Source organism: Chelmon rostratus, chromosome 5 (genome assembly GCF_017976325.1).
Source record: "Chelmon rostratus isolate fCheRos1 chromosome 5, fCheRos1.pri, whole genome shotgun sequence".
In the NCBI taxonomy this organism is placed as follows: Eukaryota; Metazoa; Chordata; class Actinopteri; order Chaetodontiformes; family Chaetodontidae; genus Chelmon; species Chelmon rostratus.
In genome coordinates this window covers 3,167,323-3,192,413 of record NC_055662.1, presented here as the reverse complement: position 1 = coordinate 3,192,413, position 25,091 = coordinate 3,167,323, and the positions used below count along the sequence as shown (strand labels likewise).

The 25,091-nt window shown below is 43.4% G+C and overlaps 1 protein-coding gene across 4 annotated transcripts in view; it reads left to right on the top strand.

Moving 5' to 3' along the window:
• The window catches only part of LOC121607176 (trichohyalin-like), a 44,013-nt gene extending 21,429 nt beyond the window's left edge, over positions 1 to 22,584 (top strand). For 3 of the 4 annotated variants that reach the window (XM_041937878.1, XM_041937880.1, XM_041937879.1), the window contains 6 exons: positions 5,341 to 5,455; positions 5,600 to 5,941; positions 10,793 to 11,068; positions 11,158 to 11,271; positions 11,423 to 13,452; positions 21,402 to 22,584. In XM_041937878.1, the coding sequence (XP_041793812.1) occupies positions 5,341 to 5,455; positions 5,600 to 5,941; positions 10,793 to 11,068; positions 11,158 to 11,271; positions 11,423 to 13,452; positions 21,402 to 21,461 (2,937 nt within the window). In that variant the 3' untranslated portion in view covers positions 21,462 to 22,584. Of the gene's footprint in view, positions 1 to 3,899; positions 3,950 to 5,129; positions 5,203 to 5,340; positions 5,456 to 5,599; positions 5,942 to 10,792; positions 11,069 to 11,157; positions 11,272 to 11,422; positions 13,453 to 21,401 lie in introns of those variants that run through there. The other variant, XM_041937877.1, reaches the window with a different exon arrangement.
• The last annotated feature ends 2,507 nt before the right edge of the window (positions 22,585 to 25,091 follow it).

The following is a 25,091-nucleotide window of genomic DNA, read 5'->3' as shown; positions in this document are numbered from 1 at the left end:
GGTCCTGTTTCCTGATGTCAGACCCCATCTGGGAGGCTCATCATCAATGAAATGACTGGATCCTCCAAAATGGATCTCACTCATAAAAAGACTTGAAGTCCCTCACTGCCTTTTCCTTTTGTTGTAGTACTTCATGGCAGAGCGTAAAGTATTACCTGTTGTTGTTTTTTATTTTAGTGTTCACTGATCTGTTGCACCTACCAGAGGGCAGCAGCTGGAAGAAGTTGTGTCCAGGATGTGACGAGTCTGCAGTTCCACCTCCTGCCTGTTTCCTCAGTCTGGAGGTGTGTAAGTCCTGAGTGGAGGGCAGGTTGGCACCAGTGATTTTAAGGTTACCACAGAGGAAACAGTGTTGTTGAAGATGGTGATGGGGGGCAGTGTTGTCCAGTGTTGTCCACTGTCACCTCCACAGTTTCAGAAATGTTCAGCTCCAGGTCGTTCTGGCTGCACCAGAGGACCAGCTGTTCACCCTCCCGTCTGTATGCAGACTCAAGACCGTCTCAGGTGAGGCCAGTGACTGTGGTTAAGATGCCTGACGCTTTCCTGATCTTCTGTCTCTTAGAGAGGCAGCACACATCCTCACAAACACTAGCGTAAGATGTCACAGTGTCAGTGAGTTCATCCAGATCTGTTATTTTAAAAACCCTTCAGTAAGTGCTGTCCAAGCAGGCCTGGAGTTCCAGCTTTGCCTCAGCTGTCTATCTTTTCAGTCTTAACTACTTGCTCAGCAGATTTCAATTTCTGCCTGTCAGCTGGAAGAAGATGCACCAAACAGTGATAGGAGAGCCCCAAGGCTGCACGGAAGACAGAGCAATATGCATCCTTTAATGTTGAGTAGCAGTGGTCTAGCACTTAATGTGCTGAAGTCATCAAGAACAATGAGCCAAGAGATGTTCCTGCTCCATGTTCCTAATCTGGTCAGCCAGGTGTTGTAAAAGCTCACTAACGCAGGCCAGAGGTGGAGTGTAAACACAGACCAGAATAAATGAGAACTACTGCATTGAATAAAGGGTTTATGATTTATGAATATGGTCTCTAGGTGAGAGCTGCATGATTTCTTCAACACTGTGACATCAGTACACCAAACCCTCGTTAATGTAGAGGCAGGTTCCACCTCCCCTGGTTCTCCCTGAAAGCTCTGAAAAGCCGTCTGAGTGGAGGAGATGGAAACCCAGAAGGTGTAATGCAGTGTCTGTGTTTGTTCGATTTAGGAGCAGTCGTTTAACCAAAAGAATTCCTGAAAGAGACAACAATCAGTTTCATCTTGGATACATGAATCAAGACTTTCTGTGCTGTTCCCCTTTTAATTGTCCTCTACTGGCCAACAGTGGTGCAATACTGCTGATTTTATTCATGCTGTAGTCAGATTTTAACAGTGAGGCTGTTTGTTTTTTTTTCCTTGGCTGGTTTTACAGAGTAAATTCTTGTTAATTGATGAAGGCAGATTCATGGTGTGCAGTCTTGGAACTGAAATGTTGATGATGTCGCCCTTTGGCAGATCGCAGTGTTTATTGCTGCTTTACAGGACCTCTTCATTCTCTGTGGTGATCCTGATGTGGGTTTGTCATGAATATTCTGCCGAACCCACATCAGATGAGTCCTTATCTCAACAAAAAAAAATATTTTCAGTATCCCACAAGCAAACAAGAAAAGTTTAAGACTCAATACAGCTGTTGGCCAATGAACATAAACCTAAGTGACACCTCTTGCACCAAATAGACAAGTTTAGTGATTCTCCAACAACTCTGGAATTACCATAACCTGATGCACCTGAGAGTCTGTTACAACGACCCATCTGGGGTTGTGGCTCAGTCGTCCTTTTTGCTGAGGAAGGCTCCTAACTGAGCGAAATGAGCTGGAAGTCTGCCAGTGACATCCATGATAAGGGCTGTTAGAGTTCTCTAAATGCTGAGAAATGCTTCAGTGCTTTCTTTTAGCTAACCCTAACCTCTTTTGGAGCCACCAATGTGGTTTTCAAACAAACAGTTGCTTCTCTGGATGTCGTTACATCTAAAGCACGCCTATAGCTGGCAGCAGGTCCTCATAGGATGCTGATAGGTCCAAAACATCTGCTGTTTCATCACGACATATAACTTAAATACAAATACAAGGTATTTTATGCAATTTTACACTTCTACTCCCCACATTTCAGAGGCAAATATTTAACTTTTCACTCTGCTAGATTTAGTTAGTTACTTTACAGATTACAGTTTTTCATTCCCTTCCTGTCCAGTGAAAACAATGTATCTTGAGACTTGGTGATTTTGAATTTTTCTGATCAGCTGAAAGATGAAGTGCTCCTTCATGGGTTGAGAAGGCTCTCCGACTTCTTAAGTAAATTAAAATCTCCTGGATCAGCTTGAAAATACATCACAAAAGCTGAAAACAGGCTGTTTCTGAGCTCATAAAAAGCTCACTAACAGGATAGAGATGCTACAAACACATGATATGATGCATTGCTGTAGATTAACCTACCCAACAGTATTTAAATGAAGCTCAGCCATAAACATCTACAGCAGTAAAATGCAGCACACACATTCATGCAGCAGTAATATTAATCCAAAACTTGACTTTTTCTTCCAATACTTTAAATCTGTCAGGCCGATACTGGAAAAGAGGACTCAGGCGCAGAGTACACAGCAACAGAGTTTATTAAATCACAACTCGCCAAAGACTCCTCGACAGGCGTGAAAACAATAGCTGTGAAATTACTCTTGGCAAATACTATGAGGACCTGACTGTGGTCTAGGGAAACAAAACAAATAACTAGAATAACATAAATCGCTCAAAGAGGAGGAATATAGGCTATGAAACTTAAGAAACAATAACCGCTCCAAAGGGAGGAAACAAAACAAGGCTATCAAAATTATTCAACGCAGGGAATAGACCACTACAAACCAAAATACGCTTCGCTAAAAAGACGGAGGATTATCACAATATCTCTGGGAGGTTAGAACATAAAGCGCTCGCTAGGAGGGAAGGGAAGGAAAAGGCAAAGACGAATATACAGGCTATGATAAGACAACAAAAAACGCTCACACTGAGGATAAGGAAATTTCTAGTAAACAAACAAAAGGACTATGAAACGAGAACAACGAATACACTCTTAAGGAGAACTTTGGAACAGAAAGCTCTGACTAGACTATGAAACTTTATCAACATAAAACGCTCACGAGGAGGAACAATGGCTTACACGAAGGGATGATCTGTGGCTGTGGTTCAAGAGTAGGCACGGGTGATACGACCTAAGGACAAACACACACTGGCACGAGACAAGGGAGACGCAGACCATTTAAACACATGGAGGGTAATAGGTAACAGGTGGAGACAATGGGTAATCAGGCTGACGCACCGGTGACACATGAGGGAGGGCAAGTGCTCTGAAACGAGAGGAGAATTAGATTAAAAAAATAGAACAGGGGATGACAAGACAAAAACCCAAGACGAGACAAACCTCACCGCGGTGTGACAAAATCCAGTGATCTGATCATACTTACATGAGAAAGGTGGACTTGTAGTGAAGTGTTGTCAGTGTGCTATCAGCAGCCTACTTTCACTGAAGTAAAGCATCTAAACTTTCACATTCTCATTCTGTGATGGTAGATTTATGAGAAGTCAAACTCTGCCCTCTGCTGTTATCATCATGACGAAAGCTTCCTTTTCCCACAGAAATGTAGTCATTTTAGTAAAAGGCAAAGCTCACAGATGTTCAACATTAATGTGATGGCCCCTTTTTTATTCTGAGCCATTTTTAAAATTCAAACCCCAAAATATCTTATATTAACGACAGACAGCATAGCATAATCATTCATTCACGATAAACACGTTAACGTCTTCCACTAAAGCGCGTGAGGCCGCTGAAACATGAACACACCTTTTAATCCAGGTGACCGGAAGGAGCCCCTTTTTGGACTTTGACAGTGGAGCTGCGGTCAGAAACAGACAACAGGTTTGCAGATGTTTCAGTAAATGGTTTGGATCACGTTCTTGGCTTGGTCTTTTTATCATGTTTAAAAGAGGCGAATGCTTTTCTTTGATTTGCCAGTTTTTACAGGTAAACCGCCGTGTGGTCACCTGTGTGCGGCAGATGTTTCCCTCTGGGGAGCGTCTGACACACCTTCATTCAAAGTTAAAGCATGAAGGAAATGATTGAGAATATGTTCTATAATGGATTTCATCAGTTCACATTTCAACCGGATAACGACTTTAAGAGCCTGCAGGTTATTCTGAGGTTATTTTTCAATTCAGTGGGTCAAATGAGTCCGTTATACAAATCACAAGCTGTTAATTTGGTCGTCATTCATGGAAAATGGACCGAGGCTCCGATACTTAAAACAGTCGTTTTTACTTCCTGCAGGCTTAAAGCTTCAAATACAGTTTCACTGTGGATCTACTGCGTATTTTATTCATATTATCTGTCTTTCTGTTACAAATGAAAGTGAAACTGAACAGTCCAGTGAGGTCGAAGTGTGCACAAGAGTGGACACAGAGTGCACATTTAGCTGAACATATATAATTGTTTGAGTGGTATAATATCAGATTGAACAGTCGCTCAAACGCTTGGATTTTCACTCAAACCGTGATTACTGTTTCATTCATCATCGCACATGAACGTGAACTGTGTAATGAACGTGAATTGACCAGCAGAGGGCGCCACTGGCTCCGCTGTCACATGGTGTGGTTGACTATGAATGTTCATATAAATCTAAAGTTTTAAAAGTGAAAAACGTCTCTCGATCAAAAACCTTGTCAGGATCACACAAAATGATTGAGCAGCAGCAGCAGCACAAACTGCAGCCTCCAAAATAACCATGATGTTGAATCAACACCTCCCTGAACAGTTTGAACAGTAACTTCACATTCTAACCTTCATGAGGGATTTACAGAGACGGCACTAGTTTTAGCTCAGTGTATAAACCTGGTCACTGTGTGAGTGTTTCATCACACAGCTGGAAGCTACAGCTGTCTAACTGCTCCATGTTACAGTGTGTCTGCACTGAGAGCAGCGAAGCTGCTGCTGCAGTTAACTAATATCTCAATAGAACTGCTTTGCACAGCTGCTGCACTGCTGTGTGCAGTTTTCTGACATGTCTCACTCTTTTTTTTCCTCTGTCTCTCTCATCCTGCAGTATTCTGTGACGTCTCTGAAGAGCATCCCAGAGTTGTCTAGGAGGAGTGATGGCCGGGCCGAGGAGAGACCAGGTGACCACGTGTTATAGAAGTACAGCTTAGTGACAGTTTGTTGAATCAAGACAAAGAGTGCTGGAGTTCAGTGCAGTCAGGATTTTTCTCTTTTATCGTCCTCCTAAACTTTTCATTCTGCTTTGTTTCTATTTCCAGAACTCCAGCACACTTCATGCAAAGGACAGACAGTCCCTTATGTTTCAGTGTGGTGCCTTCACTGTCCTGGTTTCCCACACTGTTGTCTTCCTCGCCCTGATACACTCATGTAGAGGTGAATTGCAAACATCGCCAACAGTCTAGTGAAGTTAGTGTGTAGATGTTGAACTGGAAAATACAGTAGTCCCACAAATGCGAGTAGCGAGTGCATCCTGCCTTTTCTGTAAAAATCATACGTTTCTAATTTCATTGTTTTCAGGTCAGTCTGAGCTGATCGGCCCATCTCAGCCGATAGTGGCAACAGTTGGTGAGGACATCATTTTGCCATGTTACCTGAAGCCTGCCATGAATGCTTTTGACATGACTCTGGGGTGGGTGAGACCTGACCTGGACCACAGAGTTGTCCTCATGTGGCGTGGCGGTGTGGAACTAGAGAATGAAAAACTTCCATCCTACCAGGGAAGATCATCGCTGTTCACTGATGAACTGAAGCATGGAAACATTTCTCTGAAACTCTCCAAAGTGAAAATACATGATGAGGGAAGATATCGATGCTTCATGCCAGCGACGAGGAGAGCCCCTACTGTTCAGCTTGTTGTGGGTAAGCAGCCTGACTATTTTATTATAACCTTGATTTGCCTTGAAATCACTCACTGCTGCTTGTCAAGCCTACTGTGAAGGCCTGGTGTTACTTGAAAGGACCAAGATGAACATTTTTATCAACATCGTTCTTCTCTGGATTTTGGCAACATGACAGTTAATTTAAAGTCTGAAGATTACGTCCAGAGAGATCTTCCTGAGTAAATCAAACTGAAAGCTTAAAAGTGAGCGTGACAAAACAGGATTTCCCATTGAAATTAGACCCTTGTCCTAGCCAGAACAATCACATGACATATTAACTTGGGGTCTACTGTCATGTCTGAAGTAAATTTGTTGCTTGAGGCTTAATTTTAACAATGCACATTGCTATCTGCTGGTGCTACAAATGAAAGACATGATACAAAGATAACTGAGCCATGTGTGTGCATGTTTTGTGGACAGATTTCTGCTGGTTTTCAAATTTAAGGATTGCTAATCTTGTTTGATATTGTTATTTTTATAATGTTGGAAGAGAGAGTCCCCAAAACAATTGGAATCAGAATCAGAATTGGCCTCATTGGTAACGTATGCGTGCACATACAAGGAATTTGAAAAAGGACACATACAAAAGACTGAATAATAAGCTAAATTGTGCAAAAGTGTAGAATAAACAAAAACAATATACACAAAGAATGATGACTCAATAAACAACATATACAGTTACATTTACAGTGTGTGTTGACAGTGAGTGAGGAATGTACATGTTAGAAACTGTGCATTAGTGGATATTAAATGGCCAACCAGTTGATGTTTTGGTGTCAGAGGGTTAGTGGCACTGTGTGACTGCTAACTGTTAGTCAGGGAAGAAACCTGATCCTGTAGCACCTACGAGAGGGGACAAGTTGGATCAGGTTGTGTCCAGGATGTGATGGGTCTGCAGTGATGCCTCCTGCCTGCAGAGCTGTCCCTGTGCTGGAGACAACTGGGGGTGACGCTGTGGTAAATGTGTACTGATAAAAACAGAGTCGCTGTTGGGGCCACATATGGACGGAGGAGAGTCAGAGGCAGATTTCAGTAAATCAAAAATGTGCTGGAAAAAACAGCCAAGAACAATGACCACTGTCAGTTTATTACAGCAACACTGAAGAAGACTGACAGGTTCAGAAGAAGACTGTAGTGTCAATGAGGACATTTTTATTTGACTCAGAAAAATAGTCATTGCACAGTCCACCCTCACACCCAGAGGTCTGTCTGCTTCAGCAGCAGCTTTGTAACTGGGTGACTGCAGCTGCCTTTGAATGTCTGGGCATCAGTGCAATGTTAGCTGGCCGTGAAGCTGCATGAGCAGGGCAAGTGATGATTGCTGGTGCGGTCTGGAAGCTCTGCTCAAGCCTGTCCAATAGAAGCAGCCTGGGAGTGGCCTTGAAGGCTCGCAGTGCACTCTGCTTGTTGTAGGTTTTCTCCGTCTGAGTGAAAGGGAATACCACCTCCCTTTGGCTGTGTTTTCTCTGGTCATGTAGCGCTAATTTAAAATATATTTGCACCTTTCTAGACATAGACAGAGCAGTTACAGTTGAGGACAAAATTATTAGCCCCCCTATGAAATCTTAAGTTTCTTCAAGATTTTCCCAAGTGCTTTTAAATAATGCTTACATTATTTTATTTTGCACACAGAAATTAAAATATTCCACAAAACACAAAAACTACCAGGGTCAAAATTATTATCCCCCCACATTCTAATAGTCAGTTGTGTGTCCTTTTGGCTGGATAACTGCCTGCAGTCCTTTGGTGTAGTTTTCAACAAGTCTCTGACACTTCTTTTGAGGAATCCCAGCCCATTCTTCTTTGGCAAATCTCTCAAGTTCCTCCAGATTTGATGGTCTTCTAGCATGAACATTTTTCTTAAGGTCACCCCACATACTTTCAATCAGGGCTTTGTGCAGGCCATTCAATTACATTCATCTTGGTCTTCTGGAGATAGTTCTTCACCAAGAGCCATGTGTGTTTAGGATCGTTGTCATGTTGGAAGATGAAGCAACGACTCATACCCAGTTTTACTGCTGACTGCTTAAGGTTTTCTTTCAAAATCTCCACATATTTTTCTTTATTCATGAGTCCTTCCACCTTGACAAGATTTCCAGTTCCGCACTAAACCATCCCCAGAGCATAGTACTCCCACCACCGTGTTTCACTGTGGGGATGGTGTTCTTTGGGTTAAATGCCTATCCCTTTTTTCTCCAAACGTACGCAGTGTCTCTATGGCCAAAGAGCTCTAGTTTAGTCTCATCAGACCATAAGACACGCTTGTGGCTATCTTTGAATTTCTGGATTATACCTCTCACTCCAGTTCTTGACACTTGGAAACGCTTGGATAGCTTTGTATATCCTTCTCCTGTTTTGTGTGCATCAATAATTCTTTTTCTCAGGTCCAAACTGATTTCCTTCGGTTTCGGCATGGTGCTTTCTCAACTGACAGCTCAATCAAAGTCAAAAGTCAAAGTCAAAGTCAGCTTTATTGTCAATTCTGCAGTATGTACAGGACAAACAGAGAATCGAAATTGCGTTACTCTTCAACCTTTTGTGACAGGACATATATTAAAAAGAGATAAATAAAAACTGTACAATCTAAATAAAAACTATATAATCTAAGTAAGAAAAACTGTGCAATCTAAACAATGAAACATGAAGAGAATGTAATAGTGCAAATGTAAACAGTAGTGCAAAAAGAATTAGCTAAACGACTGGTGGTGAATAAATGGACTGTGTGCCTGAGGGGAGGGGTTCACATCAGTGAGAGAGAGTTTGTAGAGTCCAGGGTGTATACGTGTGTGTGTGTGTGTGTGTGTGTGTGTGTGTGTGTGTGTGTGTGTGTGTGTGTGTGGTGGGGGCATTTCAGAGTCCAGGGTGTGTGTGTGTGTGTGTGTGTGTGTGTGGTGGGGGCATTTCAGAGTCCAGGGTGTGTGTGTGTGTGTGTGTGTGTGTGTGTGTGTGTGTGTGTGTGTGTGTGGTGGGGGCATTTCAGAGTCCAGGGTGTGTGTGTGTGTGTGTGTGTGTGTGTGTGTGTGTGTGTGTGTGTGTGTGTGTTTGGGGGGGGGCAGCACAGAGTTATAGTCCAGGTTGTGTGTTTGTGTGAAGGAGGGGGAGAGCAGGGAGAGAGTTCAGCATCCTGACAGCCTGGTGGACGAAGCTGTCCCGCAGTCTGCTGGTCTTGGCCCACAGACTCTGCAATGGCAGCAGGCTGAAGAGGCTGTGTGACGGGTGGGTGGGGTCTCTCGCAATGCAGAGGGCTTTTGCGAGTGAGGCGGGAGGTGTAGAGGTCATGGAGGGAGGGGAGAGAAGCACCGACGATCTTCTCAGCTGCTCTCACGATGCGCTGGAGGTTCTTCCTGCAGGACGTGGAGCAGGCGCCATACCACACGGTGATGCTGCTGGTCAGGATGCTCTCGATGGTGCCTCTGTAGAAGGTGTGCATGATGGGGGCCGGGGCTCTAGCTTTCCTCAGTTTGCGGAGGAAGTAGAGGCGTTGGTTCGCTTTCTTGGCCAGCGATGTGGTGTTGGTCCTCAGTGACGTGCACACCCAGGAATTTGGTGCTGCTTACCCTCTCCACCGTAGCACCATTGATGGTCGTCGTTGCTGATGAGACCCACCACAGTTGTGTCATCGGCGAACTTGACGAGGAGGTTGGAGCTCTGCGACGGTGCGCAGTCGTGGGTCAGCAGAGTGAAGAAGAAGGGGCTCAGCACACATCCTTGGGGGGCCCCTGTGTTCAGTGTGGTGGTGCTGGATGTGTTCCTGCCGACCTGAACTGCCTGAGGTCTCCCAGTCAGGAAGTCCAGCAGCCAGTTGCACATAGAGGTGTTTAATCCCAGCTGGTCCAGTTTTGCGATGAGCTGTCGTGGGATGATTGTGTTGAATGCTGAGCTGAAGTCTATGAACAGCATTCTGACGTAAGAGTCTTTTTTGTCCACTCATCGGTCGAGCGGTTGGGCCGATAAGCAAACTGGAAGGGGTCCAGGGAAGGTGGGAGGACAGTCTTGATGTGTTTCATCACTAGCCGTTCGAAGCACTTCATGAGGATGGGGGTGAGTGCTACCGGACGGTAGTCGTTGAAACAGGAGGGCGACGACTTGTTCGGGACAGGGATAATGGTGGTGGTTTTGAAGCATGTGGGGACAACAGCTTGGCTCAGCGAGATGTTGAAGATGTCTGTGAAGACATCCGTGAGCTCTCCAGCACAGTTCCTCAGCACGCGACCAGGAATGTTGTCAGGACCAGAAGCTTTGCGAGCGTTGATCCTGCTGAGTGTCCCCCTCACACTGTCAGGGGACAGCAACAACACCTGTTCGCCGACCCATACTGAGGCTTTTATACCATGTTTTAACCTAATTGTTAAGTAAAATCACCTATTTCACCTGATCACCTTGAAGCACATCACCTGTGGAGATGAAGCACATCACTGCACAAAAGTGGCTTGTGCGATGACTTAATAAATGGTCATTTCTTAAAGTGGGCTAATAATTGTGTCCCTGGTCATTTTAGCTTTTTCTTAAATAATTATGTTTTGGTGTGCAAATATAAATAATTGTGCCTTCTAATGAAAAACAGTATGTTCAGAAATGTTCTGTTAAAAATTCCTTTCTCTGTTAAAAAAATGTACTTGGGAAAATCTTGAATAAACTTAAGATTTCATAGGGGGGCGAATAATTTTGTCCTCAACTGTATATGACAAGATTCCCCTTTAACGGTCGCTAACTCTTCAACTCCACCTCCACAAGCCACAACCCACAGAGTGTCTGTCTGAAATAAGTGAATAAATGAGTTCTGTAATATGAGGCTACCTTTGGTCTTTAGAAACTTCTGTCTCATCTTCAGGTGCTGTGTCCTCGCCTGTTGTCCAGATGACCATAAACAGCAGTGGAGTGTTAGAGTGTGAGTCTAAAGGCTGGTATCCAGAGCCTGAGGTGTTTTGGCTGGACGATGAGGGACACTTCCTCTCTGCTGGACCTGCAGAGACAGTCAGAGGTCCTGATGGCCTCTTTACTGTCCGCAGCTCAGTGACTGTGGAGAAGAGACACAGCAACAAGTTCACCTGTCGAGTCCAACAGAAGGACATCAACAAGACCAGAGAGACACACATCCATGTTCCAGGTAAATATTTCCATGTTGATGATGTGGTCACTGAGAAGTCTCTGTTCAAATTTTATATGAACAACATGTTCTGTGTTTCACCTTTTCAGATCATTCTGATACTGGTCGGCTGGCTGTTATTGGCTCAGTCATTGGCTGTGCTGCTTTGCTCGCTATTCTTACAGCTGTCTTTGCTATGTGGAAATGGAGACAAAAGAAATTCAGTGAGTCACAAATGAATTCACTTCTTGCAGTTCTTTAGTCGAAGTAGTAATTTTAGTGATTTGAAGTATCTTCAGCTTCATGCCATTAACACTATGACAGAACATTTCATCACCGACTTCACCAGTTTCTCCTGCTTCTCTATGCACACAGGAAAGAAGAAGGATGGAAGTGAACACACCCAGGAAGAAAAGACAGTCCCATTAGAAGTGATAACACAGGATGTGATGGAAGGAGAAGATGTAGCACTTCTGGCAGAAAGAGGAGAAGAGAGTAATGTGGAAAATAAAGCAGAGCAGAAGATCGACTCTCAAAGTGAACATGAAGATCTCCAGTTTGTGGCTGAAAGTGAAACTGAACGAGTTCATCTTGTGACCAAACCAGAGCAAACAAACGACATGGACAGTGCAGGAGGAGAGAGAGGAATAAAATCTATCAATAATGACAAAGTACCTCTGACTCCAACAGAAGGAGAAACAGACCAAATGCAGGACGTGGTGGAAAGACAAGTAAATAACAACTGTGACGAAGGTGAAGAGGAGCAAACAACGAACCCTGTGAAAGAAGATTCAGGACTTCCAGTGGTCCTGGATCCAGAAGGAAAAGACCAGCAGCAACAAAATCTCCACACTGACCAGGAGGTACAGGAAGAAGAAGAGACTCCGCAAGAGCCAGAGAACGATGGTTCTGGATTGACGGGACAGAAGAAGAAACAGGAGAATCAGACAGAACCAAAGCAGCCAGAGGCAGAAAGAGAGAGGGTGGAGAACCAGAGGTCTCTTCAGTCAGAGCTGCAGAAAAGTAAAGAGAGTGAGGAAGAAGAGCGAGAGCTCAAATCACAGACAGGAAACGGCAGCCAACATCTTTCAGAAGACAAAACACAGGACGGGAGCAGAACAGAACATGAGGGTAAAAACGCTGGGGAGAGAAATCAGAGTAACACAACAGAAAGGAAAGATGAGACACTGAAGGAGGCAGAGGAAGAGAGGATGGAGAATAAGCATCAGTCAGAGAAGCAAGAAAAAATAAAGGTAGACCTCACAGGAGGAGGAGAAGGAGGAGGAGGAGGACGAGGACGAGGAGGACAGCAGCATGCAGCGCAACAACTGCACGCAAAAGAAGAAATGAGAGAGTCGCCAGAGGAAATCTTCAAAAGGAAAGATGAGACATTGAAGGAGGCAGAGGAAGAGAGGATGGAGAATAAGCATCAGTCAGAGAAGCAAGAAAAAACACAGAAAGAAGACAGCAACCAACATCTGTCAGAAGACAACAAAAAGGAAGACAAACTTGAAGACAGGAAGGGAAAAGATGGGGAGGAAAAGCAGAGTGACGTTACAAGAATGACAGAAAGGACAGCAGAGAGCCAAAAGAGGACAATTAATGAAATACAGGTAAAGAGGGAGGAGAGGGAAAATCAGCCTCCATCAGTCAGGACTGAAGCTACAGAGAGGACAGACACAGCAGAGAGAACAAACCAAGAGCTCCAGTCAGAGACACAAAAAGGAAAAAACTGTCAGAGAAATCAGGAAGAAACCAAAGAGCAGCCAGAGCGATTCAACAAGCTGGTAACAGAGAGAGAGAGTGAAGAGAGACAGGAAGAGAGGCTGGACACTCACAGAGGAGCTGACTCTGATCAAACTCAAGAGAAGTCAGAGGAGACACAGCAACAGCTCAGAGGAGGACGACAAGGACGAGGAGGACGACGACGACGAGGAAGAGGACAAGGAGGAGGAGGAGGACGAGGAGGACAGCCGCAGGCAGCGCAACAACTAGACGTAAAAGAAGAAATGAGAGAGCCGCCAGAGGAACCCTTCAAGTCTCTCACAGTGGAACCCTTCAAGTCTCTCACAGTGAGAGGAGCTGAGTGTCAGGAAGAATCGCTGGAGCCAATGGAGACTGACACAAGACCTGATCCTGGTCAATCTCAAAGACAAAGCAGAAGAATAATAAGTGTCAAGAGTGAACAAAAACGACGACGTAAACTAAAGGAAGATCTTAATGTGGATCAGCAACAGTCAGTCAGGAAGAAGAAGCATCAGGATGAAAAAGAAGAGCAAAAAGAAAAGATTCACAAAAGGCAAAGAGAAGAACAAAATGAGAATCAGAGTGAGTCTGAGATGGAGTTGACAGATGAAGCTCGTGGATGGGATATGAACTCCCAACAAGAGCTACAGGAAGAGATGATGGAGCTTTAGGAAACTACTGACATTCAGAAACTCAAAGAAGAAGAAGGACGAGGACGCCATTGACAACATTTACAATCTGCAGTTATTCACAACCAGTGAATGACTGAACACTGTGCAGCTTTTTTCATACTTTGATATGTTTGTCTCACTCCTTCAAGAGAATTTATACAGGACATTTTTATTCAATGTGCAGTTTGAGATCAGGTCATGAATTAGTGTTGCAGTATGTGAATAAATAAAGTCGGTACTGAAATCAAACTGATTTAAATCTGTTTTGCAAACAGAATCTGTTTTGCAAACAGATTTAAAGTCCTGCTGTGTAAAAGCCAAGATTCTAGATCTGTTTTCCTGGCTATGAAAACTCTGTGATGTTGGCTCATATCGGCCGATAGTAAGCACTTACCTGCTCACTCAGTGATTCAGTGCTGCTGCTGTTCTCTACCCAGCTGTGCCATTTGAGTCGATTCAGACCAGCAGTGGAGGGACAGGAACTGAATCTCAGGTCCTCTGTCGAAGCATCATACTTTTTATCCAAAGAGCAACAGAGTATCAAAGCAGAAACAGGCTCAAAGTTGTACAAAAAGCTAATCTACAGTCCTTATATTGCTCGATGCTTCGCATAATGGAGATCTGAAGACAAACTGGGTCCAGTGAAAGTGGCCTGTCATCTCACAATAAAACCCAGACTGGCACCAAGCAGGGCAAAACGCCCAGTCCCACCATGAGGCAGGTGAATCTGTTGGTTCAGTGGTCCTGTTTCTTGATGTCAGACCCCATCTGGGAGGCTCATCATCAATGAAATGACTGGATCCTCCAAAATGGATCTCACTCATAAAAAGACTTGAAGTCCCTCACAGCCTTTTCCTTTTGTTGTAGTACTTCATGGCAGAGCGTAAAGTATTACCTGTTGTTGTTTTTTATTTTAGTGTTCACTGATCTGTTGCACCTACCAGAGGGCAGCAGCTGGAAGAAGTTGTGTCCAGGATGTGACGAGTCTGCAGTTCCACCTCCTGCCTGTTTTCTCAGTCTGGAGGTGTGTAAGTCCTGAATGGAGGGCAGGTTGGCACCAGTGATTTTAAGGTTACCACAGAGGAAACAGTGTTGTTGAGGATGGTGATGGGGGGCAGTGTTGTCCAGTGTTGTCCACTGTCGCCTCCACAGTTTCAGAAGTGTTCAGCTCCAGGTTGTTCTGGCTGCACCAGAGGACCAGCTGTTCACCCTCCCGTCTGTATGCAGACTCAAGACCGTCTCAGGTGCGGCCAGTGACTGTGGTGTCGTCTCCAAACTTCAAGAGTTTAACGGGTCTCCTTTAAGATGCCTGACGCTTTCCTGATCTTCTGCCTCTTGAAGAGGCAGCACACATCCTCACAAACACTAGCGTAAGATGTCACAGTGTCAGTGAGTTCATCCAGATCTGTTGTCTCAAAAACCCTTCAGTATGTGCTGTCCAAGCAGGCCTGGAGGTCCAGCTTTGCCTCAGCTGTCTATCTTTTCAGTGTTAACTACAGGCTTGAGAAGGCTACAGGGGTTGAGAAGGCTCTCCGACTTCTTAAGAAATTAAAATCTCCTGGATCAGCTTGAAAATACATCATCAAAAAGCTGAAAACAGTTTCTCTGAGCTCATGAAAAGCAGACTCACAGGACAGAGATGCTACAAACACATGATGGTTTTACAGAATATGAAGCATTGTTGTAGATTCAACTACCCAATAGTTTTCAAATTACCACAGCCATAAAGATCTACAGCAGTAAAATGCAACACACACATTCATGCAGCAGTAATATTAATCCAAAACTTGACTTTTTCTTCTAATACTTTAAATCCATTGATCTGATCATACTTACATGAGAAAGGTGGACTTGTAGTGGAGTGTTGTCAGTGTGCTATCAGCAGCCTACTTTCACTGAAGTAAAGAATCTGAACTTTTCTCATTCACATTCTGTAGATTGTAGATTTATGAGAAGTCAAACTCTGCCCTCTGCTGTTAATAAGCCATCAAGTCATTTTACTAAAAGGCAAAGCTCACAGATCAACGTTAATGTGATGGCCCCTTTTATATCCTGAGCCATTTTTAAAATTCAAACGCCAAAATATCTTATATTAAAGACAGACAGCATGAACACTGTGCAGCATAATCCTTCATTCATGATAAACACCGGAAAGTCTTCCACTGAAGCGCGTGAGGCCGCTGAAACATGAACACACCTTTTAATCCAGGTGACCGGAAGGAGCCCCTTTTTGGACTTTGACAGTGGAGCTGCGGACCGGAGACTCTCAGAAACAGACAACAGGTTTGCAGATGTTTCAGTAAATGGTTTGGATCACGTTCTTGGCTTGGTCTTTTTATCATGTTTAAAAGAGGCGAATGCTTTTCTTTGATTTGCCAGTTTTTACAGGTAAACCGCCGTGTGGTCACCTGTGTGCGGCAGATGTTTCCCTCTGGGGAGCGTCTGACACACCTTCATTCAAAGTTAAAGCATGAAGGAAATGATTGAGAATATGTTTTATAAAGGATTTCATCAGTTCACATTTCAACCGGATAACGACTTTTAGAGCCTGCAGGTTATTCTGAGGTTATTTTTCAATTCAGTGGGTCAAATGAGTCCGTTATGCAAATCACAAGCTGTTAATGTGGTCGTCATTTATGGAAAATGGACCGAGGCTCCGATACTTTAAACAGTCTTTTTTACTTCCTGCAGGCTTAAAGCTTCAAATACAGTTTCACTGTGGATCTACTGCGTATTTTATTCATATTATCTGTCTTTCTGTTACAAATGAAAGTGAAACTGAACAGTCCAGTGAGGTCGAAGTGTGCAGTGAAGGACACAGAGTGCACATTTAACTGAACATATGTAATTGTTTGAGTGTTATAATATCAGGTTGAACAGTCGCTCAAACTCACGCTTGGATTCACACTCAAACCGTGATTACTGTTTCACCGCACATGAACATGAACTGTGTCATGAACGTGAATTGACCAGCAGAGGGCGCCACTGAGCGACTCCGCTGTCACATGGTGTGGTTGACTATGAATGTTCATATAAATCTAAAGTTTGAAAAGTGAAAAACGTCTCTCGATCAAAAACCTTGTCAGGATCACACAAAATGATTGAGCAGCAGCAGCACAAACTGCAGCCTCCAAAATAACCATGATGTTGAATCAACACCTCCCTGAACAGTTTGAACATTATTTACAGAGACAGCATTAGTTTGAGCTCAGTGTATAAACCTGGTCACTGTGTGAGTGTTTCATCACACAGCTGGAAGCTACAGCTGTCTAACTGCTCCATGTTACAGTGTGTCTGCGGTGAGAGCAGCGAAGCTGCTGCTGCAGTTAACTAATATCTCAATAGAACTGCTTTGCACAGCTGCTGCACTGCTGTGTGCAGTTTACTGACATGTCTCACTCTTTTTTTTCCTCTGTCTCTCTCATCCTGCAGTATTCTGTGACGTCTCTGAAGAGCATCCCAGAGTTGTCCAGGAGGAGTGATGGCCGGGCCGAGGAGAGACCAGGTGACCACGTGTTATAGAAGTACAGCTTCGTGACAGTTTGTTGAATCAAGACAAAGAGCACTGGAGTTCAGTGCAGTCAGGATTTTTCTCTTTGATCGTCCTCCTAAACTTTTCATTCTGCTTTGTTTCTGTTTCCAGAACTCCAGCACACTTCATGCAAAGGACAGACAGTCCCTTATGTTTCAGTGTGGTGCCTTCACTGTCCTGGTTTCCCACACTGTTGTCTTCCTCGCCCTGATACACTCATGTAGAGGTGAATTGCAAACATCGCCAACAGTCTAGTGAAGTTAGTGTGTAGATGTTGAACTGGACATACAGTTGTCCTACAAATGCGAGTAACAATTGCATTTTGCCTGCTCTGTAGAAATCAAAAAATTCTAATTTCATTGTTTTCAGGTCAGTCTGAGCTGATCGGCCCATCTCAGCCGATAGTGGCAACAGTTGGTGAGGACATCATTTTGCCATGTTACCTGAAGCCTGCCATGAATGCTTTTGACATGACTCTGGAGTGGGCGAGACATGACTCGGACCGCAGATTTGTCCTCGTGTGGCGTGACGGTGTGGAACTACAGAGCAAAAAACATCCATCCTACCAGGGAAGATCATCGCTGTTCACTGATGAACTGAAGCATGGAAACATTTCTCTGAAACTCTCCAAAGTGAAAATACATGATGAGGGAAGATATCGATGCTTCATGCCAGCATTGAATAGAGCCTCTACTGTTCAGCTTGTTGTGGGTAAGGCTATTTTGTTGAAATTTGATTTTATTAAGAAATTGTTTTGCTCAGAACAAGACAGGATTTAGGTAGTAGTAATATACGAGTGGGTGCTGGACCTGTCAATATTCAACAGGTATTTCTGTTCATTCAGACGCAAGTTGGAGGTTGAATTTGTTACAAAATTTATCATAAACATTTCCTGACAATGATAATTTGGAAACCTATTGCATGATTTTATATGCTCTACAAAATATAATGAAAGAAATTATGAGGAAGAAGTAGGCTTTTTGAGCAATGCTCTTAAAAACATGAAAATGTCATGAGGTTGCAGATATGACCTCCTCCAATGAGAGGGTACAGCAGCAGCCTGTTGCCTGAGAAGCAAAACCCAGGGCAAAAAATCTCTCATTTCCCTCACTGATGCTTGTCAAGAGTATTGTGACAGCCTGGTGTTACTTGAAAATACCAAGATGAACATTTTTATTAATACCACTGTACCTGACTCTGCAAAATCAATAAAAATGATTGCACATTTTTTGCACAGTCCACCCTCACACCCAGAGGTCTGTCAGCTTTGTAACTGGGTGACTGCAGCTGCCTTTGAATGTCTGGGCATCAGTGCAATGTTAGCTGGCCGTGAAGCTGCATGAGCAGGGCAAGTGATGATTGCTGGTGCGGTCTGGAAGCTCTGCTCAAGCCTGTCCAATAGAAGCAGCCTGGGAGTGGCCTTGAAGGCTCGCAGTGCACTCGGCTTGTTGTAGGTTTTCTCCGTCTGAGTGAAAGGGAATACCACCGCCCTTTGGCTGTGTTTTCTCTGGTCATGTAGCGCTAATTTAAAATATATTTGCACCTTTCCACTGCATCGACAGAGCAGTTATATGACAAGATTCACCTTTAACGGTTGCTAACACTTCAACTCCACCTCCACAAGCCACAACCCACAGAGTGTCTGTCTGAAATAAGTGAATAAATGAGTTCTGTAATATGAGGCTACCTTTGGTCTTTAGAAACTTCTGTCTCATCTTCAGGTGCTGTGTCCTCGCCTGTCATCCAGATGACCCAAAACAGCAGTGGAGTGTTAGAGTGTGAGTCTAAAGGCTGGTATCCAGAGCCTGAGGTGTTTTGGCTGGATGATGAGGGACACTTCCTCTCTGCTGGACCTGCAGAGACAGTCAGAGGTCCTGATGGCCTCTTTACTGTCCGCAGCTCAGTGACTGTGGAGAAGAGACACAGCAACAAGTTCACCTGTCGAGTCCAACAGAAGGACATCAACGAGACCAGAGAGACACACATCCATGTTCCAGGTAAATATTTCCATGTTGATGATGTGGTCACTGAGAAGTCTCTGTTCAAATTTTATATGAACAACATGTTCTGTGTTTCACCTTTTCAGATCATTTCTTCGTGGTCCCCAGTACTCCTGGTGCTCCTGATACTTCTCGCAGTTGGCTGGCTGTTATTGGCTCAGTCATTGTCTCTGCTGCTTTGCTTGCTATTCTTACAGCTGTCTTTGTGTGGAAATGGAGACAAAAGACATTCAGTGAGTCACAAATGAATTCACTTCTTTCAAAATGTTGCATGTGCTGTTGCAGCCTCGCAGTTCTTTAGTCGAAGTAGTAATTTTAGTCATTTGAAGTATCTTCAGTTTCGTGCCATAAATACTAAGAAGTAAAATTTCATCACCAACTTCACCAGTTTCTCCTGCTTCTCTATACACACAGAAAAGAAGAAGGATGGAAGTGAACACACCCAGGAAGACGAGACGGTCATATGTAAAAGTGATAACACAAGACTCCATTTTGAGATGGAAGGAGGAGGAGAAGATGTAGCACTTCTGGCAGAAAGAGGAGAAGAGAGTAATGTGGAAAATAAAGCAGAGCAGAAGATCGACTCTCAAAGTGAACATGAAGATCTCCAGTTTGTGGGTGAAAGTAAAACTGAACAAGTTCAGCTTGTGACCAAACCAGAGCAAACAAACGACATGGACAGTGCAGGAGGAGAGAGAGGAATAAAATCTATCAATAATGACAAAGTACCTCTGACTCCAACAGAAGGAGAAACAGACCAAATGCAGGACGTGGTGGAAAGACAAGCAAATAACAGCTGTGACGAAGGTGAAGAGGAGCAAACAACGAACCCTGTGAAAGAAGATTCAGGACTTCCAGTGGTCCTGGATCCAGAAGGAAAAGACCAGCAGCAACAAAATCTCCACACTGACCAGGAGGTACAGGAAGAAGAAGAGACTCCGCAAGAGCCAGAGAACGATGGTTCTGGATTGACGGGACAGAAGAAGAAACTGGAGAATCAGACAGAACCAAAGCAGACAGAGGCAGAAAGAGAGAGGGTGGAGAACCAGAGGTCGCTTCAGTCAGAGATGCAGAAAAGTAAAGAGAGCGGGGAAGAAGAGCGAGATCTCAAATCACAGATAGGAAACGGCAGCCAACATGTTACAGAATACAAAACACAGGACGGGAGTAGGACAGAACATGAGGGTAAAAAAGCTGGGGAGAGAAATCAGAGTAACACAACAGAAAGGAAAGATGAGACACTGAAGGAGGCAGAGGAAGAGAGGATGGAGAATAAGCATCAGTCAGAGAAGCAAGAAAAAATAAAGGTAGACCTCACAGGAGGAGGAGAAGGAGGAGGAGGAGGAGGAGGAGGAGGACAGCAGCATGCAGCGCAACAACTGCACGCAAAAGAAGAAATGAGAGAGTCGCCAGAGGAAATCTTCAAAAGGAAAGATGAGACACTGAAGGAGGCAAAGGAAGAGAGGATGGAGAATAAGCATCAGTCAGAGAAGCAAGAAAAAACACAGAAAGAAGACAGCAACCAACATCTGTCAGAAGACAACAAAAAGGAAGACAAACTTGAAGACAGGAAGGGAAAAGATGGGGAGGAAAAGCAGAGTGACGTTACAAGAATGACAGAAAGGACAGCAGAGAGCCAAAAGAGGACAATTAATGAAATACAGGTAAAGAGGGAGGAGAGGGAAAATCAGCCTCCATCAGTCAGGACTGAAGCTACAGAGAGGACAGACACAGCAGAGAGAACAAACCAAGAGCTCCAGTCAGAGACACAAAAAGGAAAAAACTGTCAGAGAAATCAGGAAGAAACCAAAGAGCAGCCAGAGCGATTCAACAAGCTGGTAACAGAGAGAGAGAGTGAAGAGAGACAGGAAGAGAGGCTGGACACTCACAGAGGAGCTGACTCTGATCAAACTCAAGAGAAGTCAGAGGAGACACAGCAACAGCTCAGAGGAGGACGAGGAGGACGAGGAGGAGGAGGAGGAGGAGGAGGAGGACAGCAGCAGGCAGCGCAACAACTAGACGTAAAAGAAGAAATGAGAGAGCCGCCAGAGGAACCCTTCAAGTCTCTCACAGTGGAACCCTTCAAGTCTCTCACAGTGGAACCCCTTAAGTCTCTCACAGTGAGAGGAGCTGAGTGTCAGGAAGAATCGCAGGAGCCAATGGAGACTGACCCAAGACCTGATCCTGGTCAATCTCAAAGACAAAGCAGAAGAATAATAAGTGTCAAGAGAGGACAAACACAACGACGTAAACTAAAGGAAGATCTCAATGTGGATCAGGAAGCGTCAATAAGGAAGAGGAAGCGTCAGGATGAAAAAGAAGAGCAAAAAGAAAAGATTCACAAAAGGCAAAGAGAAGAACAAAATGAGAATCAGAGTGAGTCTGAGATGGAGTTGACAGATGAATCTCATGGACAGGATATGAACTCCCAGCAAGAGCTACAGGAAGAGATGATGGAGCTTTAGGAAACTACTGACATTCAGAAACTCAAAGAAGAAGAAGGACGAGGACGCCATTGACAACATTTACAATCTGCAGTTATTCACAACCAGTGAATGACTGAACACTGTGCAGCTAGTTCACCTCTGGTCAACGAGGTCTTATGAGGCTAATATTCAACATAAATTTGTCAGTCCAACCATAAAACATAAATACCTGAGTACTTTCAGAAGTGTACAAACCAACAAACTACTGATCTGACTTTAACTAATAGTCACTGGACTTTTTTCCCCACCATTTTTTCATTTATTGTCCAGAGTTTATGAAAATGCCCGTTACAGTGCAGACGGCCATCACACTGAACCTGTCTACGTCATGGAGCACACACAGTTCTGCTGTTGTGAGGCTTCACTGAATGTATGCTGCACCATTTTCCCGTCAGATCATCTCACCTGTGTGGCTCAGTTTTTTGCCTCATGGACTAAAGCCAAGCTAATGTGAGCTAGCAGCAAATGTCACTCTGACTTGTGTTTTCACAGTCAGAGTCTACCTACTTCACATTAAACTGCCTGTTAGCTCCCAGCTGCCATCAATGCAGTGAAAAAGAAATCTGTGTTTCATGTCCTGAAACAACACACAGACACGCACTGATGTGATGTGGTGCATTACAAGCCTGGCTGATATGTAAATGTGTGGATTGGTGTGACATTTAAAGAGCTGATTGTTTGAAACAGTTTTATGTTGATTTTATTAGTGTTTTGGATGTTTTTTGTGCCATTTGAGTCGACTCAGACCAGCAGTGGAGGGACAGGAACTGAATCTCAGGTCACACTTTTCATCCAAAGAGCAACACAGCATCAAAGCAGAAGCAGGCTGCAAAGCTGTACAAAAGCTAGAGCTCTCAGTGCCGTAATGCATTTTTCTTTTCACTCCTCTTTCTCAGCTGTTGTCCACCATCCCTGAGGAGACCTGCAAAGCTGCAGAGTAAAGAGACATGCAGACTTTTCTCAGTGAACTTGTACTCATACGTGGTTAATCGACAGTCCTTATATTGCCTGATCCTCCCCATAATGCAGATTTTCTGACAAACTGTGTCCAGTGAACGTGTCCTGTTTTCTCAAAATAAAACCCAGACTGGTACCAACCCTGGCAAGTGGCCCGGTCCCCTCTCGAGGCGGATGAATCTGTTGGTTTCAGTGGTCCTGTTTCCTGATTTCAGACCCCAAAAATGATTATAGCTGAAATGAGTGTTATAATTGTTACCTTCTAACGTCAGCAACAAATATAGAAAGAGTAAATATTGGATTCAGTAATAAAAGATACATTTTTTACTGTTTATGAACTTTTTACACTGGTCAACTTTTTTTGTTCCTCTTGTGTGCTCCTCTGCCTGGAAGATGAACAGTAAGACTGTTTGCTGCCTGGACTGGTAACCACTGCTGAAACATACACTGAGCTCCCAGTTTCAATGTATAGACATGTGTGTGTGTGTGTGCGCGCGCTTGTGTGTCTGTATGTGTACCATGCTGTGGGGACATAATCTGTTCACACAGTCACATTGTGGTGATCCAGTGGTCATTTTGGTTTCAGACATGTTGCACAGAGGAAAGTAGACCAGTACAGGCCAAAGCTTGTGTTACCTGTCATGAAAAGAACATGTTCCCATTCTGAGGTCAAGTTAGCAACAATAACTGTGCAATGTGTGGTTAGACTTTCAAAATAAAGCTTGCTGTGAATTATTTCCGGTGACTGTGGCAGTTTGGTTATGTTTATGAACCAAAACTAATTGGTTAGGTTTAAGAAAAGATCACGGTCTGGGTTAAAGTAAGTTCATTAACTACATAAGTTAAGATACGTACATCAGTGCATGATGTACGTTAACTTGAGTACCTAAGTTAAAACAAGTCAGTGCAGACCTGTGGTTTCACACAGGAAATGAACCGCGGCCTCCTGGGTGAAAGTCCTGTGTCTGACCCATCAATGAACCCCAACCTCCTGCAACCATGAAGAGCAACTTCATACTCTGTTCATCCTTTGCTGCTGTTATTATTATTACCCCCTGCTGGTACTGCACCAGCAGGGGGTAATAATAATGCACACATGTACTTCACATGCGTAGATGAGGCAAAAATGTGGCACTGGCATGCTGTCATCCAGTGCTTCGGCAGGTCTGTTAGATGCTTTGACGTGAGACTGGTCTGTCAAGACTTGTTACATTGTGACTGAAACATCTCCTCTGCACGAGGAGCAAAATACAACATTTTAGAGCACAACATTATTGATGTTGATGCTTAAACATAAAATGATCATTTAGGTACCTGCACACTGCACATTCTGAACTGTCCATGTTAAATATATAATCATTTCCACTGAGAAATGTTTGCCTACAGCTGTTTTTTAAGGCTCCTTCTTTAACCCGCAATGACTGATTATTTATTTGACATTCATGGTTAAAAGCGGAAATATTGGAAGGACTCAGTGCATGTCAGACTTGCTGATTTATTCACCATCATAATACGATGTAGATGATAACAAACAAACAAACAAAAAACTGAATGTCTTTACTACTTGTTATACTTGATGGAGTATGATATTAATGTATTAATCACATACTCTATTGAATATTGCTGTGCTGTATATGTAGCAGATTATCTGACCAGGAGAAGAGGATGTGAAGTTTCATCAAAAACTGCCCATAAAAACAGATGTAAAATAACATCAGTGATATCCACAGAAAATAAAAGAAGTTGGGGGGGAAAGAGGAGTGTGCCTGTGTTTTTTCTTCTTTACTCTTTCTTATTAAAAGCAGAATAAGTAGGATTAGTCAGTTGTTTGTAAACACAACATTTAAAGTCGGCCCCTCCTGCTCCAGGGTAATTTTTAAAAATAAAAACCAGCTTTAGCTGTTTTAAAAAACGGGTTACAGCAGTGGCTGAATGCGAGATTTGCCACTAGATGCCACTGTTGAGATCACAATGAGCTGATGAACGTTAAACCACACTGGACCAAAGCAGAGGTACAGAGGCTGTTATTATGGAAATACAGAGTACATTTATAGACTCGTCTGTGGTGCAACTTCTGTGTTTTTCTCCCTGACAGACTAAAAGTTATGTAACTGAATGCATGATGTCAAATATCTGATTTTAGAGAGTGAATTGAGCTCCCTGACAATGAATCTAATGTTTAAATATCGATACAATTAAAAAAACAGAATATAATATGTTACATAGGCCTACAATACTACAATAAGGATAACAAGACCATTTTTCTTCAGTAGAATTACATTTGAAGCCATATACAGGGCGTGAGAGGCTATGCTGCTATTACTCCTACTGCTACCTCCACCACCCATTTTAATGCACATATTGTTATTGGTGATAATGCTGAAAAAGCAACTCACTCTTCTTAAGTGCCCTACAAGGAGTTATAAAAGAAAGTAAGCTTGACTTTAATGTATGAAAACATTTTAAAAAGTAAAAAATACAATTGTAATCAGTGGTGGTTTATTTTTATTTCATTTTCCATCATTTTCATTGTCCTGAAAAGATGTTAACACCCTAAAAGATAGAATTGAAAAGACACAAATAATAATTTAACAGTAAATAAAATGTTATAGTTGCTTCTGTGCATTCATTTCAGAATACGTGCATGTTATA